Source organism: Lipotes vexillifer, unplaced genomic scaffold (genome assembly GCF_000442215.2).
Source record: "Lipotes vexillifer unplaced genomic scaffold, Lipotes_vexillifer_v1.1 scaffold408, whole genome shotgun sequence".
In the NCBI taxonomy this organism is placed as follows: domain Eukaryota; kingdom Metazoa; phylum Chordata; class Mammalia; order Artiodactyla; family Lipotidae; genus Lipotes; species Lipotes vexillifer.
Genome location: NW_006787469.1, coordinates 955,936 through 972,585, shown reverse-complemented (window position 1 = coordinate 972,585; position 16,650 = coordinate 955,936). Strand labels below are relative to the sequence as shown.

General features: G+C 50.7%; 1 protein-coding gene across 1 annotated transcript in view; it reads right to left on the bottom strand.

The window, feature by feature from the left end:
- Positions 1-16,650, bottom strand: part of PLA2G4E (phospholipase A2 group IVE) — a 61,086-nt gene that overhangs the window by 14,168 nt on the left and 30,268 nt on the right. The window contains exons 4-14 of the mRNA XM_007460198.1: positions 13,885-14,016; positions 12,806-12,846; positions 10,847-10,889; positions 10,281-10,341; positions 9,475-9,635; positions 9,298-9,384; positions 8,863-8,900; positions 6,861-6,996; positions 5,407-5,543; positions 2,842-3,064; positions 282-396 (exon numbers count right to left, since the gene is read on the bottom strand). Of these exons, the coding sequence (XP_007460260.1) occupies positions 282-396; positions 2,842-3,064; positions 5,407-5,543; positions 6,861-6,996; positions 8,863-8,900; positions 9,298-9,384; positions 9,475-9,635; positions 10,281-10,341; positions 10,847-10,889; positions 12,806-12,846; positions 13,885-14,016 (1,174 nt within the window). The remainder of the gene's footprint in view (positions 1-281; positions 397-2,841; positions 3,065-5,406; positions 5,544-6,860; positions 6,997-8,862; positions 8,901-9,297; positions 9,385-9,474; positions 9,636-10,280; positions 10,342-10,846; positions 10,890-12,805; positions 12,847-13,884; positions 14,017-16,650) is intronic.

Sequence of the window (16,650 nt, the reverse complement as noted above, 5' to 3'; positions counted from 1 at the left end):
GCCTTAAGAATTGCCTAGGACCCTTTCCCTTCACGACCTTTATTTCCTCTATCCCATCAAATCTCTGCTCAGGGGAGCCACAGGACCCCTGCTGCCCACCGGCTACACGCGTCTGGGCAGAAGCGGGTAGCCAAGTGGATTTCTTCGGCTGTCAGCACATTCTTGGTGTGGAGGCTGGCAAAGGTATGGTGGCGGGATGTGTGCGCTGGGGTACTGAGCGCCTTTGCCTGCTGAGAAGGGACCCACCCCGCCCCGGGGAAATTGCTAGCCCCCAGTGTTACCTCTGAAATCCTGGTTGCTTACATCATCCTTGACATTGATGGTGAGGTAGATGGGCAGGGGGTTCTGGCCCTGACACAAAGCAGCACTCTGATCTGACAGTTTGCATTCATATCTCTGCGTGGAAAAATAATGGTTAAGGAGAAGGAGCAGACAAGCAGCCAGGAAGCGGTGCAGAATAAGAGGACAGTCTGGACCTCTGGCAGCCCACCAGGCTCCTGAGCCCACCAGGCTGCTCTGGAGGTCTCACCTGACACCAGTCAAAGCTGCTCTTAAAATGTACCCAGGAAATGTTCACTCATCCTTGGGCCGTTCATCACCCCAGACACATGGACAGGGTGGGACTGGATCTGCAGTTTAGGGCTGTCCTTCAGAGTCCTGGGGTTCTCGAGCCTCAGGGACCAGAGAATGAAAAGGGGGGGGTGGAGGAGGCCACCACTGCCCCCTCTTCATCCTCATCATCTTCCACCCTACTCAAACCAGAGCAGCTCCATTTTTTAAAAATCTGCTTTGCATGTTGGGCTCTCTCATAAATTCATTTGGGAGGAAAAAAAAGATTCTTCTTTTTAAACAAAAGATTTGGAAACTTGGCACCGGATGGCAGTCAAATTCCCTCTAAGCCCCCAGAGCACTAAGTGGTGTAATCAAAGTGGGAGTCCTGCAGATCACCCTGGACCACAGGGCACCTCCCAAAGTGAATCAGCCAGTGTAGACAAGGCCAGTGGAGGTTTTAGAGGACCAGGCTCTGACCCCAGGCCAAGCAGCTGCCTGGTGGGTGACATCCATGGTTGCCCGAGTGTGTAAAGGCACAGAACCTGTGTGGGATGGTAAACATGTGTGGGTCAGACAACTCTTAGGCCTCCCTTGCAAGGCCAACAGGATGCCTGTCAGAACTGGGCCCAGAGATATGGGCACCACAGCAATGACCGTCATGGAAGGAGAGGAAGTTGCAGACTCAGGGAAGAGCCCAATCCACACTCACTGTCAAGGGGGCCTGAGGCAAAGGAGCTCCTGCCTTGGCCAGAGTGGAAGAGCAGAGGCCTCCTTCCATCAATCCTAGACTTGCTTTCCCAGGAACCTAGGCTCCTTCCTACACCAAACCCTGGGCAATGCTCAGACTCTAATGTTAAAAGCCTTGGAGCTTTCCTCCTCACCACGTGGAGCACTAACTACTGTAAGAAATATTAACTGTTGACGAAATGGTTGATGAAATTCCCATTTAAGGAATAGCACAGAGCAGAGCCAGAATTCAAATCCTGTCCTGCCTGAATCCAAAAGCCAACACCCTCAGCCTCTGCCTGCCCTGCTCCGTCATGTGGACAAGAGTAGACAGTAGGTTATCAGAAAGGGCAGGGATCCATCAAAGGCTGTGAGTGCCCGCGTTTGAATCCCCACTGTCTAGCACAGTTCCTGGCATGCAGGAGGTACTTAATTTGGTTGAAAGAATGAATGAGGGAATGAATGAATGTTGAAGATGAGGTTTGGTCCATCCTTGGTTGCTCAGATTGTCTGTGTTTTCTGGAAGAGGGGATCTACTAGAAAATAATTTGCTGTTCCTCTTCCTTCTGGTAAGTTCTGGTTTGAATTCAGAACTCTTCAGACGCCTTTGGGAGTGGGGCAGACAGCCATAGGCCTGGATAGAAATGAGATGGGAAGCCCTACTCTGGGGTCAAGCAACAGCCAAAGTTGGTTCCACCCTGGGGCCTGGGCAGTCAGAAGGGTCCAGGTGTTAGCTGAGCTCACCCTGATGTCTGGGATGGCAGCATCCCATGGGGATCCCACTGCCCTACCACGGCCCACATGGCTCTCACAGCAGCTGGGTCCCAACACAGGCTGCTTCTCTTCTTGGGCACACACTGCTCAGATCATTGGATATCAGAGCTGGAAGGAACCTCACTGGGCTCATCCTCCGTGTGGTGGCCATGAGAAGGGGCCCAGCAGACCTCCAACTACAGGAGTGTAATTGGCTGATGGCCCAGCTACCATGCTCTGAAATCCAGGGCTGAGTTTGTTCTAAGGCCACACTTCCCACTGGGCTGGTCCCAGCCCACGACTGAGCGTGGCAGGGATCCTGAGGCAGGCCCACTGTGGTGGAGGGGAGGGGGCGGTGCCAGACTCCTCTGATGGCCAACTTGGCTGGGGGACTCTCCAAGGGTCACTGTGCTGACCTTTCAGACCGCACAGCGGGCTAGGATGCTTCCACCTGGCCTTTCCTTCCCTCTCTCCTCCACTTGGGGTCAGGCTTACATCACACTCTGATGGCTCCCTCGCCATTTTCTCTCACAGGTTCTCAGAGGGCCCGCTGCGTCTCGGAAAGGTTGCACCTAAGCCACCCCTGATGTGAGGGTCTCAGTCATACTCCAAAGGGACTCGGGAAGACAGTCCCACCATCTGCCTGCATCATGTGTTCTGATGCCTCGTGCTTCTTAAGGCCCAAGGGTGCATCTGCAGGTCTAACCTAACTCCCTCCTGCTGTGGTGCACCTCCCGGTGCCCCAGTGAAGGCGGAGTGCTGGGCATCAGTCCCGGGCGGGCTGGGCCCCAGGGGAAGCTGAGCACATACCTCGTCCCCCAGACAGGCCTCGACCAGCAGACCCCAGAAGTCTGTGAAGGTGACTTTGTAGCCTTCCTGCCTGCGCTGCTGCAGCTCCTCCTGGAATTTGAGGAGCTGATCTGGGAACAGAGCGGGCATCTTGTCCTTGACTACGTGCCTCCGCGCCTCGAGGATGGCAAGCTCCAGGTTTTTGGAGGACCAGTCAGGGTCGCGGTACAAGGTAGCCATGGTCCTGGAGAGAGACAGGCGTGGCTGAGAGAGCTGAGCCAGCCCTGGTCTGATCGACCCTGGACCCTGGCAGGAAAGGGGGTGGGCAGGTCACGGGAAACCCTCACCCGCCAGGAGAGGAGCCTGGAGGAAATGGGGTGAGGCCTGGTCGGGGAGGGGAGAACATTCTTACTCAAAGTCACGATTGCTGCCATTTCTTGACTGCCTGCCATGTGCCAGGTGGAGTACAGTGCTCAACAGTGAAGATTCTGGACCCAGATCTTCCTGGGTTCAAAACCAGACTCTGCCACTCACCAGCCATGGGATCTGGGCAAGGTACCTAACTGCTCCTCACCTCAGTTTTCCCATCTGTGGATTGGGGAGAAGGATGATAACTGCACCTACCTCACAGCATTATTGTGAAGATGACGTGAGTCAATGTAAAATGATTAGGACAGTACCGGGCACGAAGTAAGTGCTGGGGCCAGCATGTGACCCCAGGCTTTGCTGATTCCAAATCTGGACTCTTCCCACTCTGCCACATTAATTCCCATAATTGTGATGCCAGCTAAAGACTTACTTCCCCTTCCTCTTCTTAACTTCTATGTGGGCAGTGGGGAGGAGTAAAACAAAGATAGATATCCCCCTAGCCCTGGGTCTTTGCCTCTGTCTGCCTCTGCTTGGCCTGGACCCGGCTTTTCTCAGTCTAGGTCAGGACAGCACCCAGGAATCCCCCTCCCCACAGTGGACCTGGTCTACAGCTGCACAGCTGTCTGAGCAGCGGCCACTCCCTTCAGGAGCTTTCTTCAACAAAAAGTACCCTGCTCTCCATAAGGTTCACGCTGTTACTTTCATACCTTTAAAAAGCTTTAAAAAACATTACAAATGACTGATTTTGGTTTTACAAAACTCCTTCCCAGTGCTTTCCCAGGCCAGGAGACACCCTACGCCCACCCCAGCTGGGTCTGAGTTCCTCCCAGTTTCCTGCCTGGCCCAGAGGTAGGCCAGGAGGATGCAGGTGCCCTTCTACCCTGGTGCAAGCAAGTTTATCTCCTTAACCTACTTCCCATGGGCAGCGGTTTATCGGTGAGATTAAGAATGTGGGCCCCCCCCCAAAAAATAAAAAGAATGTGGGCCCTGGACTCAGACAGCCTGGGTTGAAATCTCAGCTCTACCGCTCATTAGCTGAGTGACCCTGGGCAAATTCCTTTCTTTCTCTAGCTGTAAAATGAGCATAATGACAACATCTTCCTCATAGTCTTCTTGTGAAGAAGAAATGAGATAGTCCATTGGAAGCAGTCACCCCAGTGCTCGGTGCAGAGGCAATGCCCGTAATCGTCAGCTATCCTTCTGTCCCACCCTGGCTGAAGCCTCGGGGCCTCTGGTGCACCAGGAACCCTTGGTTTTCCTCACATCCACCCCCTCAAATGAAAGTTACCCAGAGCCCCTCCAGGATGAGGGACACAGCTTGGGACATTGAGGGCTCTGAGGCCCACTAGTTACACACAGAATAAGATGCAGCCCTGGCTCTCGAGAGGATGTGGGTAGTCACAAGGCCTGGGTCACCCTAGACCAGGGCTGCATTATGACTTTGGTGGGCCCCTTCCACCATAAAAATATTAAAAATTATCTTCTATGACTGTTGTATAAAGACAAATATAGTGATATATTACTATATATTAAAACACTTCGACCTAGAAGGTTTCTTTTAAAGAACTTAAAAGAAATTACAACATCTTTGTGGGCCGCCACCGGCATCGTGAATCCCAGGTGCCGTGGCTCCTGTGGAGAAGCTGGCCTCGTGCTGGCCTCACCTGTCCAGGGAGCTAAGGGCTCACTCTCCCTGCTCACCAGCAAGAGTGAGGACGGGAGCCCGAGGATGCCTGCAGGGCAGAGGGAGCACGCAGGGTTGGGGGTGGGCTGGAAGGTGGCAGCCAGAGCAGCGGGCCAGCTCCACCCACCCCAGGAGACCTGGCACAGTCTGAGAGAGGGCAGCTGCTGGGGAGATGCACCAGTGGCACCAGTAGTTCACTCGTAACTGGCTGCCACGCTCCTGGGACCCTGCCATAGTAATGGAGTCATGACCAACACGTGTCCCTGGTGTACCCAGTACTGGGAGAGCATCTCACAACCCCATGAGGTCAGGGCTATTACTATCCCCACTTTACAGATACAGAAAATGAGACTCAGAGAAGTTCAGCTGCATTCCCAAGGTCACACAGCTGTGAGGGGTAGAGCTGCCCAGGTGTCATGAGTCACTCTAACTTGGGGCGGATGAGCTTTACCAGAGACCCCACCCCCACCCGCCGGCCAGGCTGTTGGCTGCTCGCTCTGGGCTTCACCAGACAGTGGCCCCCGGCTCCTTACCAGGTGGCCCCAGACAGGCCAGTGATGTAGCTGGCACAGTTCAGGATGTTCAGCTTCTGCAGCCCCAGCAGGTGGCCATACATGGCAGTCATGGATCTTGTCCCACCCCCAGTGGCCATGATGGATATCAGTGGGACCTGGGGGCACATGGAGGCAGACTTCTGGGGCAATGCTGGGTAGGGGAAGACTTGGAGAGACAGGAGCTTAGAAATAACAGTGGAAGAGGAAGAGCTGGCTACCGAGAGCAGAGAGTGTGGACTGAGTGACCTGAAAACTGCCTTTCACAGAGTGTCAAGCCGCCTGGTAGGTCTAGAACTGGACCTTAGCTCCAAACCCAATGGTCGGTGTTGGGCTTGGTAAATTAGAAAGCCGTGGCTGGAAGAGTTCTTGGCACTATTAATCTAGCTCTCAGTTAACAGGTGAGGAACTGGGGCCAGAGGGCTGGGTGGCTCGCTCAAAAACCCAGCTAGTGTGTGATTCCCTAATGGCTGCAAATCAGCACCTGCTGTAGAGGGATTTGAGGTCAGGCTCAGGCCTGACTCATGATATGTGGTCCCTATAGACCATATGTGTAAAAGCAGGAATAAATGGATTTTTGATGTGGGAAGGAGCACAGTTGTCACCTCTGGGTTTACTTAGGTTTAAGATGTCCTCAGTGTGTTACCCTATAGATGGGAGAGCAAGGCGTGGAGTCTTTGCCAAGACTCACTCAGTTTTCATCTGAGTGGGGACTGTAAGACCTACTGTCGGCCGAAGCCCCATCACAGCCCTCCTCAGGGACGAGGTCTCTGTTTCCACCTGTGGTTGACCTCTGAAGTGCGGGCTCTCCGAGGGCTGACCTGCTGCTCAGGGGAGTGTGAGCCTCAGCCCCTACCAGGAAGGTGACAGAGGGCTCTGGCAAAGGTACCATCATCTACCCTGTGGGCAGAAGCTGGCCCTGCGTGAGGAAGCTGCCTCTCTCCAGCCCCCCACTGCTGTTTGTTCTGGGTGTGTGTGTGTGTGTGTGTGTGCATGTGTGTGTGTGTGCGCACGTGCACATACATTTATGGGAAGGGAGAATTGAAGAATGAAAGGCCCAGGGCCTTTTGGGTAGAGGTGTGTAGAATGTGGGTGGTGGTGGAGCTTCCAGTGTTTTCCTGGCTGGGGAAAGGATGCCACATTGTCTCGTGTAGGTAAGACATCATTCATCATCTCAGGATCTGTTAGCACACGGGGAGCAGCAGCTGGGGCTCCTTCCTTTCTCTCTACTCTGCCCTTCCTGCCCCTTGTGAACACACAACTGAATCACATCCAGCACAGCCAGTCACCTGGGCACCTGGAACCTCAGCAGTAAGGGCCACCAGGAAAGGCAGTGCTGAGGCTGCCCTGGGGCAAGGGAGGGACTGCAGGGGGCAGCTGGCAGGCACAGTGTTCGAAGGACGAGCCTGGCTCTGAGCGGACCTCTGCTCACCCACCTCATCTGCCTGCAGGTCCTCCTCCAGCTGCAACACCTGCTTCAGCGCCTCAGCCACCACCACCCTCCGCTTCTGCAGGAACTCCAGCTCTGCCTGGCACAGGCTGAAGCCTAGCCGCACGTCCAGTGCCTCTGAGCTGTGGGGACAGAGGAGCTTGGCTGAGCAGGTCTGTAGACTCCACCTTCATGGAGAAGACATGGCTTTAGGGTCAGTTGGACCTAGGCTCGAAGCCTGGTTCTGCCAGGAATCACCTTTGTGACCTTGGGCCCCTGCTTTCTCATCTGTAAAATGGGGCTAATCGTGCTTAACTCCTGGCACTGTCTTCAGCACTTAATGAGATAACAAATGTAAAGCCCCAAAGCCTTAGCTGGTGGACTGTAAGCAGGTACTCAACACAATTAGGGACTCACTGAACCCTCTGCCTCTTCAACGAGATCTGGAAAGTCTTGAAAGGCTTCCCCCAGGCATCTTCTAGAGCCCAAGGCCAGACATAGGTGACAAGAGGCCCTGAGATCCTTTTGGCCAGTCCCTCTGAATAAGGCTCTACAGTAGGGCTCTTCTGAGCTGGATAAACAAGGTCCTGTTCTCATGGAGCTCATATTCCTTGGTGAGCTTTTCCTGCTCCCAGAGTAAAAATCATCCTGTGTGACAAAAACCCTTCACATCCCTGATCTCACCCTGTCACCCCCACAGGTCTGCAAGGTGGGTGGGGCAGGAAGAGCATGCCCAACGCTTGCCCTCTTTTTATCACATCCCTGATGTGAGCAAGTCCAGGCTTCTGGCCTGGCACCCAAGCCCCCACCTGATCTGTCCAACCTCACCTCCTGCTACTTCCTGGAAGGGTCCATTAGCTCTCAGTGCCCAGGAGTAGTCTGGGTTCTGAGCCTCCTCCCTCTGCCCATCAACATCCCTTGCATCCTCCAAGGCCCTGCTCCCCAGTGACTCCAGGAGAATGGACCTTGACAATTTCCAGTCTGAGTCTTAGTGACCCAAGTAACTATAAAGGTCACATCTCCTTGAAGGCAGAGCCTGGGAGCTCTCTCATTATGTTTCCTTCATGTCTGGTATAGGCCTGCAGACACAGCTGTGAGGAAATCTTCCCTTGGCCTCAACAAGGAATGAATAATAAAACAGCAATAATAATAACATTTGTTGATATTTTCTGAGTTTCCCACTTCGCAGATCACTGATTTCTTCACATGTGTTATCTCACTGGATCCTCAAAGCAACCCAATGATAGACAGTACTCTTGGTATTGCTCTAATTTACAGGTGAGAAAAACTGAGATTTAGAGAGGCTTAATAACTTGACCAAGGACAAACAGCTATCAAATTGTAAATGGAAACTACAGTCACTTGATTTTCGACAAGGGTGCCAAGACAATTCAAAGGGGGAAAGAACAGTCTTTTCACCAAATGATGCTGTGACAACTGGATATCCATATGCAAAAGAATGAAGTTGGACCCCTATTTCACACTGTATATACAAATTAACTCAAAATTGATCATAGATCCAAATTGAGAGCTAAAACTATAAAACTCTTAAAAGAAAACATGGGAGTAAATCTTCATGACCTTGGATTAGGCAATTTTTTTTAAAATATGTCACCAGAAGCACAAGTGACAAAAGAAAAAAATATACATACACTGAAGTTCACCAAAATTGAAAACTTCTGTGCTTCAAACAACACCATTAAGAATGTGAAAGTCTCCAGAACAGGAAAAATATTTAGAAATCATATATCTGACAAGGGGCTTGTATCTAGAATATACAAAGAACTTTTACAAGTTAACAATAAAAGGCAAATCACCCACTTTAAAAATGGGTAAAGGATTTGAATAGATATTTCTCCGAAGAAGATATACAAATGGCCCATAAGCCTGTGAAAAGATGCTCAACATCCCTGGCCATCAGGGAAATGCAAATCAACACCACAACAAGATACCATTTTAAGTCCCTAAAGATAAATGTCAGAGGGACAGACCGAAAGAGGGCACTTTACCAGGGTGCAGACTTCATGTGTAATTCACAATTCTTGTTCTGGGAATTGAAAGATGAAAAGTTTGTCAGTGATGACAATTCAGAGCCAAGTGGTCCCAACCAAATAAGTGGAGACTCACCACACGGTGCCCCCCGCCACCCCGGGACGCTTGATTTAGCGCATGCGCATGCAGCACCCCGCCCGCGCATGCGCACACAGGTTCTCTGCTGGACGTCCTTCGCCCCCAACCTGGCTCAGCTTCCACACCGTGTCTTTGGCTCCACAATGCAGCTCAGCAGTCTCCTACCCCCCAAGACTCCTGTACCCTGCCTGAGAGACCCGCCACGAGCCATGCTCCCCACCCCCCCCCGGGCTCCCCAGGCTCTCCCCGTCTCCCTTCCACAGGCACTCCAGGCTACGCTCCTCAGGGACCCCTTCCCAGACCCAGGCCCTCACCACAGGCAGGGTCACCGCCTGGCCGTCAGCGAGGCAATCCAGGGTCCGGCACACAGGGCCGTTCTTGCACGCACTGCGGCACAAAAGCTGGAAGGACGGGCGGTTTTGTGAGGGGAGGGGCTCCTCCCAACTCGCATCTGAACCAGCCCCTAACCCCCTACTGACGCAGCCTCCTACCACAGAGCTCCACTGGCTCTTGGGCACCTCCACGTGGACCTGGGGCTGGAAGTACTTGGGGTAGTGGAAGCAGGCAGGGTTTGGGCCGCAGGGCTCCAGGCAGTGTGAGATGTGCTGGGTGTGCTCGAAGGACTCCGTCACTGTCACCAGGAGGCCCTTCTCTGGAAGAGAGGACAAGAGGGCTGAGACCCCTGGGAAGCCTCCCACTTCCCACCCCAACTCGGCCCAATAAAAGGCCTAGGGGAGGCACCCAGGATAGGGGTTTAGAATTACCGAAGGCATTGGTTAAACTGCCCCAGAGTCTCATTCTGAAGGGCCAGGCGGGGCCCAGGAATCCGCGTTTTTACAAGGCTTGTGTGTGTGTGTGTGTGTGTGTGTGTGTGCGTGTGTGTGTGTGTGTGTGTGTGAGGTCTGAGAGGCTGAGTTTTCTGCACTAGTCCTCCTAGGTTCTGCTCCTCCACAAGGTGCCCCGAAGTTACCTTCCCACTGCACTGAAAGCAGGGCCTCTCCTTGCTGCCAGTTTGGGGGCAGAACCTCTTCCTTCCCCCTCCCTCCCCCATGCCAGTTGGGCTGTGCCCCTCTCCTCTCTGCAGACAGGGCTGGAAGCCTTGCATGGGGGGGATGGGGTGGAGTGGTGAGAAGGAGAGTCGCGTATTTGCGGATGTCTTAGGTCCCTGCCAGCTATAAAATGCGTTCCGCATGGAGCCCAGGGCAGCCATGGAGCAGCCAACTCTGGTTTTGACAGGGTTGGGAAGTGGCACTGCCCTCCCCACCCCCCAGCAGGCAGAGGTAGTCAAAGGGCTCACTTTTCCTATTCTTCTGTCTCCTGGATTCTGCATGAACCTCCAGGCAGGACATTTGTCGAGACTGAAACAAAGGATAGAGGAGGTCATTTTGAGCACAAGCTGCCCGGGATGCTCTACCAGGCCACAAATTCCCAAAGACTTATTTTCGGGGGAGAGATTTCTTTGAATCCTGAGGCTTTAGATGCATCTAATTGAAATGGCTGTACCAACAGCCTAATTATGAAAATCTTTTTAATTCTGAACTTGTGCTTATAGAGAGATTGGAGTTGGGGGAAAATGGGACGAGACTGATTCTGAGAGTGGGTGCTTTATTAGGGAGGTTCCGGAGGTTGTCGTTTTGGGAGGTGGGATGCTGGTCCAGGTGTTTCCTCCGCAGGAGCAGGAGCCCAGCTGCTGCCCCCACCACTGCCCGCAACCCCTTTGTCTGGCTTCAAGTTAGTCTGACTCCTAGCAGGCTCTGGGACAAGGGCCCAAGTTGGGCCTGGTTTTCCCTCCCACAGTTCTGTTCCCAAGAGCAGCAGCCACAGGTGGCCTCTGGAGGCACTAGAGCCTGGAAGGACAGTTACCACCAGCACGCCATTGGTGATGAGACTCTCAGGTGGAGAGGGGCTGAAAAACAAAATGAGAACTCCTAGTCAGTCATATCATTCTTTCTAAAAATGTATTTTATTGAAGTATAGTTGATTTACAACATTGTGTTAATTTCTACTGTGCAGCAAAGTGACTCAGTTATATACATTCTTTTTCATATTCTTTTCCATTATGGTTTATCACAAGATATTGAATATAGTTCCCTGTGCTATACAGTAGGACCTTGTTGTTTACCCATCCTATATACAATAGTTTGCACCTGCTAATTCCAAATTCCCAATCCAACCCTCCTCTACCCCCTCTTCCCCTTGGCAACCACAAGTCTATTCTCTAAGTCATATCATTCTTGACTGATTTCTCACAAGGGTGACAAACAGCCTACGTAGGGTCAATAAGGCGATAGCAGAGCCTTCTTAATCCTTGTGAAAATTATTGGCTTAAGAAACCTTAGATCTGCAGATTGTCAAGGAGAAACTGGCATACATTTTAAATAGAATGTCCAGAAAAAAAAAAAGATTTATAGCTTAGAGGGAATAGAAGAGTTTCTTTTCTTTTTCTTCCTTAAAGGATAGCTGTTCTTTATGTCCAACCAGATGCAACTGCATGGAGTTATGAGGATAAACAGGTTGCAAGAAAAGGCCAGAGCCCACCATCTCGAGCAAATGTAAACAGTTCTGGTAGCAAAACGGACTCATCCTATTTAATTTGTGCATTTAACAAATAGTTTTGACCCAGCTAGAGAGGGGCCTGGTGAGTGTGAAATGTCCTTGTGTTACAAAGCTGAAAAAGCCTCCAAGGTTACAATTCGCCTAGGGGAGTCCACAGCCTCCCTTGTCAAAATTAAGCCCAAGATGACTGTGTTTCCATATCAACTCTGATTACCAATGCTGACGTATTTCATTTTGTAAGCCACTTTCTAATTCATCCACGGAATGTTTTTCCCCCTAAAAGTCCTGTCAAACCAAGAACTGAAGGAGAGAGCCCAGATTTTCTTTAATGTGAAACAAATAAAGTTGATTTTAATTTGTCAAATTTAATTTAAATTTTAATTTAAGTTGATTTTAATGAGGCACCTCAAATAGTTCCAAGACCCCCTGTGCAGAGGATTCTCCGGGTGGAATTTGACAAGCGCTCTTGTTCTAGTTCCTGCCTCTCATTGTCCCCCTGTCCCTGGGCTGATCATAAGTCCAGGGGACTCAGTTCTGCCAGGGTTAAGAAGCTGGTTGCCCAATCACAAGGCACACTGCTGCCCCAGGGCAGGCTTGTCCCCTCCCGGCAGGGGCCCTACTCCCCTCCCTCAACGCCCTTTCCTCTCCTTTCTCTCTCCGTGTCCTCTTCTTCCCACACTCCAGCTCTGTGACCCAATTCCACTTGAGTCCACGGCACAGTCATACCTCCAGGACCCTGGACCTTTTTCGTAATTGGACATGATGAGAAATAACCCCACATCTCTGTCCTGAGCCTCCCCTTGACTTGGTTCCAGAGTTGACTGCAGAGGGGCATGGCCTTTGCTTCAGGCCAGGGTTCGGGGGAGTTTGTTCTAACAGTCCTGGGTCCAGGAGGAGACGCCTTGGTCCTGACCTCTTTCTCAGCATGGCCTCAAGAAGGCCCCATCCCCATGGTGGCAGGAAGTCTTCCCAGAGGCCACTCTCAGAAATGCTGGGGAGCTGAGGCAGGTGATTTGGCCAGAGTACTAGATCTTTAAAGCAATACTGACATCAGTAGACCTGGATGAGAAGGGGTGGGGCCCAGGCACCTACGGGATTTGGAAGTTCCCAAGTGATTCTGAGGCACAGTGAGGAGCGTCGAGGGTGGGAGTAGAAGTGGGGGTGGGGAACTGCAGAAAGGAGGACCCAGCTGTACAATGCCTGTGCCCAGAAGCTGCTTTGGGGTCAGGACCTTGGTGGAATTCTGGGGGGTTGGGTCCTACTCACCTCTCCTCCAGCAGGAACTCCACCTCCAGCTCCTCCATGCCCTGCAGGGGGAGGAAGAGACTGCAGTTGTGAGCTGTGTCTACACCTCTCTGCAGACCAGGATCCTGTGCCATCCCAGGAGACCCTGTGGACCTGCCCCTGTCCTTCGCACACGGCTGTCCTGCTGTCTTGGCGTGGGGGCAGCTGCTCCTGGCTCTTTTTGTCCCTTCTGCCTCCCTCTGTCCCCAAGTCTTTGAAATCAGGAACATAACTGACCACCCAGGGGAGGGTCAGGGTGTGGAGTTGACCCCTAGACCCAGCAGGTAAGTCTCTCTGCCCCAGAACATTTTCCTTTCATCTTCCCCCTCCAGCTTCCATTGCTCCCCTTCTTCTCCAAGGGGCTCAGGGCCTGGAGCAAGGGAGATATTGCCCCCAGCAAGCTCAACTCTGAAGGCTAGGAGCCCCTTCCTTCAACTACTGCTTTGCATCTCTTGCTGTGTAACTTCAGGAAGTCATGACCTCCCTCACTGGACCTTAATTTCCCCACAGAGTATAAGCCAGGTGAGGGCAGGGATGCTTGTCCCTGAGGTGTCGCTAGTGCACGGAACAGTGCCCGGCCCATAGGGCATTCAAATACTTGTTGAATTAATTGATGACATCCTGGGCCTTTTCAGCTCTGACTTTCTCTGATTTGCAGATTTGCACTCCTTTATCCTTATCTGTCCTCTATCCCCTGGGACCATCCCAGAAGCAGGACTCTGAGGAAAGAAAGGGAATCAACACTTACTCTGTCTCCATTTTGTACTGTGAACAGTGCTAGATGCCTTAATTATGTATTCTCATTTAAGCCTCACAGTGACCCTGTGTGGTAGGTCTTACTATCACTATTGTATAGACGAGGAAACAGAACTCAGAGGAATTAAGTAATTTCTGCAGGGTCACAGAGCTATTGATAGTAAGCCAAAGCGCTGGAATTTGAACAGCAGTGCTATCTTCTCCTGACCTGGCTACAGAGAGAGGATCCCATAGAACAACATCATAAGAATAACCAGCTGCCCCTCGTGAAGCAGGAGGCTGAGGGCTGGGGCACCTGCACTCACCTCTGTGTTGAGTGGGAACTTCACGTGGGTTTTCTCTCGGAAGCAGAGCTTGGTGAGGTCATAGAGAACTGTCAAGAAATGGTCATCTGGTGTCACCGTGTCTTCATCACAGATGCTCAGCTCTAGCACGTTCTAGGGGAGAACGGAGGGTGCAAGTCTGGTTACCAAGGTTGCATCAACCCATTCCCAGGATGAGGGGCCTGACCTCAGTCCTAGTGAGGAGGTGGGTCTGAGGGATGGGAGCCAGCACAGCTCAGGTGTGAGGGACATCTGTAGGGACATGAATTAAGAGAAGAAACTGTCTATTCCCTTCTTTGCGACTCTCTGAAGCCTTCCTGCCCTTCTCTGATTCTCCTACTGGGAAATTTTGCTCTTTTGCAAGCTTGGCAGGGGCTTGTGAAGTGTGAGGGATTTCATTTCACCTGGGGGGAGAGATGGAAGGGCACAGCAGACAAGACCCCTGTCAAGACATAGAATGTATCCAGCATTGGGACCCAGGAGCTGAAGACAGTCTCTTTGGCACTAGAAAACCAAGCTAAGGGAAGCTAACATCTTTACACTCCAGGGGAGTGATGTGGCAAAGATTATAGAGAGTTTGATTGGGTTGGGATGACGTATTGGAACTCTATCCTTTGGCTCATCAGCCCCTAAAGAGGTCTCATGGATGGTCCCAAAGCTGTATGTCAAGGATGGAGCAGCTACCCTGTCATCTGGCTGAACTCTAAGGTCAATGATTTTAGGTGACAAGGATTGGCCTCTGAGGCCACTTTTCCCAAGGATCCTGAGAGATGTAGGTTGGGGCTGGGTTTGCCTCTTTGGTTCCTATCTAGTGGCCATGAGGTGGTTCTGGGGGTTCCCAGCTGAATGAGATCTGTTGACTTTGTAATGACTAGAAACCAGGTGTGTCCCTGAACCAACCCAGCAGCCCCATAGATCTTCAGACAAAAGAAACACGAATTCTGTTTTCAAGATGGTAGGCTGAGCCCAAACTGAAATCCCCCTTTCTCCCCAAAAACCATATATATGATAGAAAAGATATTTTTAAAACAATAAATATAAAGCCCTTCTTGAAAACAAAAAGGATATGTCATTAACTCGGAATGGAGAGGCATCCCTAAAATATGAAAGCAGTAAGCTTGATGGAGCTGTCAAGCCTCAAATGCCTCAAGACTGGGTTTGATGCCTCCATGATGAGGCCAAGCTTTTCTTAAGGGCACCCTGCTGAAGCTGTCACAACTCAGGATGTTCGAGAGGATTCTCCCTCAGGAGATGTGAGCTCAACTTAGAGTCACCATGTATCTGAAGAAGACAAATACCATGAAACAGCAACTCAACAAATGAATAACACACACCCAAGGAATTAGAAATAATAAAGCCATCTAAAAAGGATTTAAGATAGAGAAAGCCCTCTGGCCGGAATTAGACTGGTCTTGGACCTAGTGAGTAGAATGGCTCTTCTCTATATTCTCCTGCTTGGAGTATGTTCTGGAAGATACTGGAAATACACTGTATTTTGGGGCAGGAGACATCCAGTTCCAGTGACAATTAGGTAGGACAAGAGAGACAGGAAAGAGGGTAGAAGGATAAGTATGCCTAGAGGGACAAGCGTGAGACAGGCAGAAGGAAGGAGTGGGTGAGTGGGGAGACAGACAGGTCGATAGGAGGACAAGAAGTCGGTAGAAAGAAAGACAAATAGGGACTTCCCTGGTGATGCAGTGGTTAAAAATCTGCCTCCCCGATGCAGGGTACACAGGTTCGATCCCTGGTCTGAGAAGATCCCACACGCCATGGAGCAGTTAAGCCCATGTGCCTCAACTACTGAGCCTGCGCTCCAGAGCCCGCAAGCCACGACTACTGAGCCCGCGCACCACAACTACTGAAGTCTGCATGCCTAGAGCCCATGCTCCACAACAAGAGAAACCACTGCAATGAGAAGCCTGCACACCATAATGAAGAGTAGCCCCAACTCACTGCAACTAGAGAAAGCCTGCACACAGCAATGAGGACCAAATGCAGCCAAAATAATAAATAAATGCAGCCAAAATAATAAATTTATTTATTTATTTAAAAAAATACAAATAGTCATTATACTACAAAGTCACAGTAATCAAAACAGTATGGTACTGGCACAAAAAGAGAAATATAGATCAATGGAACAGGATAGAAAGTCCAGAGATAAGCCCATGCACTTATGGCCACCTAATCTATGACAAAAGAGGCAAGAATATACAATGGAGAAAAGACAGTCTCTTCAATAACTGGGGCTGGGACAACTGGACAGCTATATGTAAAAGAATGAAATTAGAACCCTCCCTAACACCATACACAAAAATAAACTCAAAATGGATTAAAGACCTAAGTCTGGATACTATAAAACTCTTGGAGGAAAATGTAGGCAGAACATTCTCTGACATAAATCACAGCAAGATATTTTTCAATCCACCACCTAGAGGAATGAAAATAAAAACAAAAATAAACAAATGGGGCCTAATTAAACTTAAAACCTTTTGCACAGCAAAGGAAACCATAAACAAAACGAAAAGACAACCTTCAGAATGGGAGAAAATATTTGCAAATGAAGCAACTGACAAGGGATTAATCTCCAAAATATACCAACTGCTTATGCAGCTCAATTAAAAAAAAAAAGAAAAAAACTGAAAAACTAAACAACCCAATCAAAAAATGGGCAGAAGATCTAAATAGACATTTCTCCAAAGAAGATATACAGATGGCCACAAAGCACACGAAAAAGTGCTCAACATCACT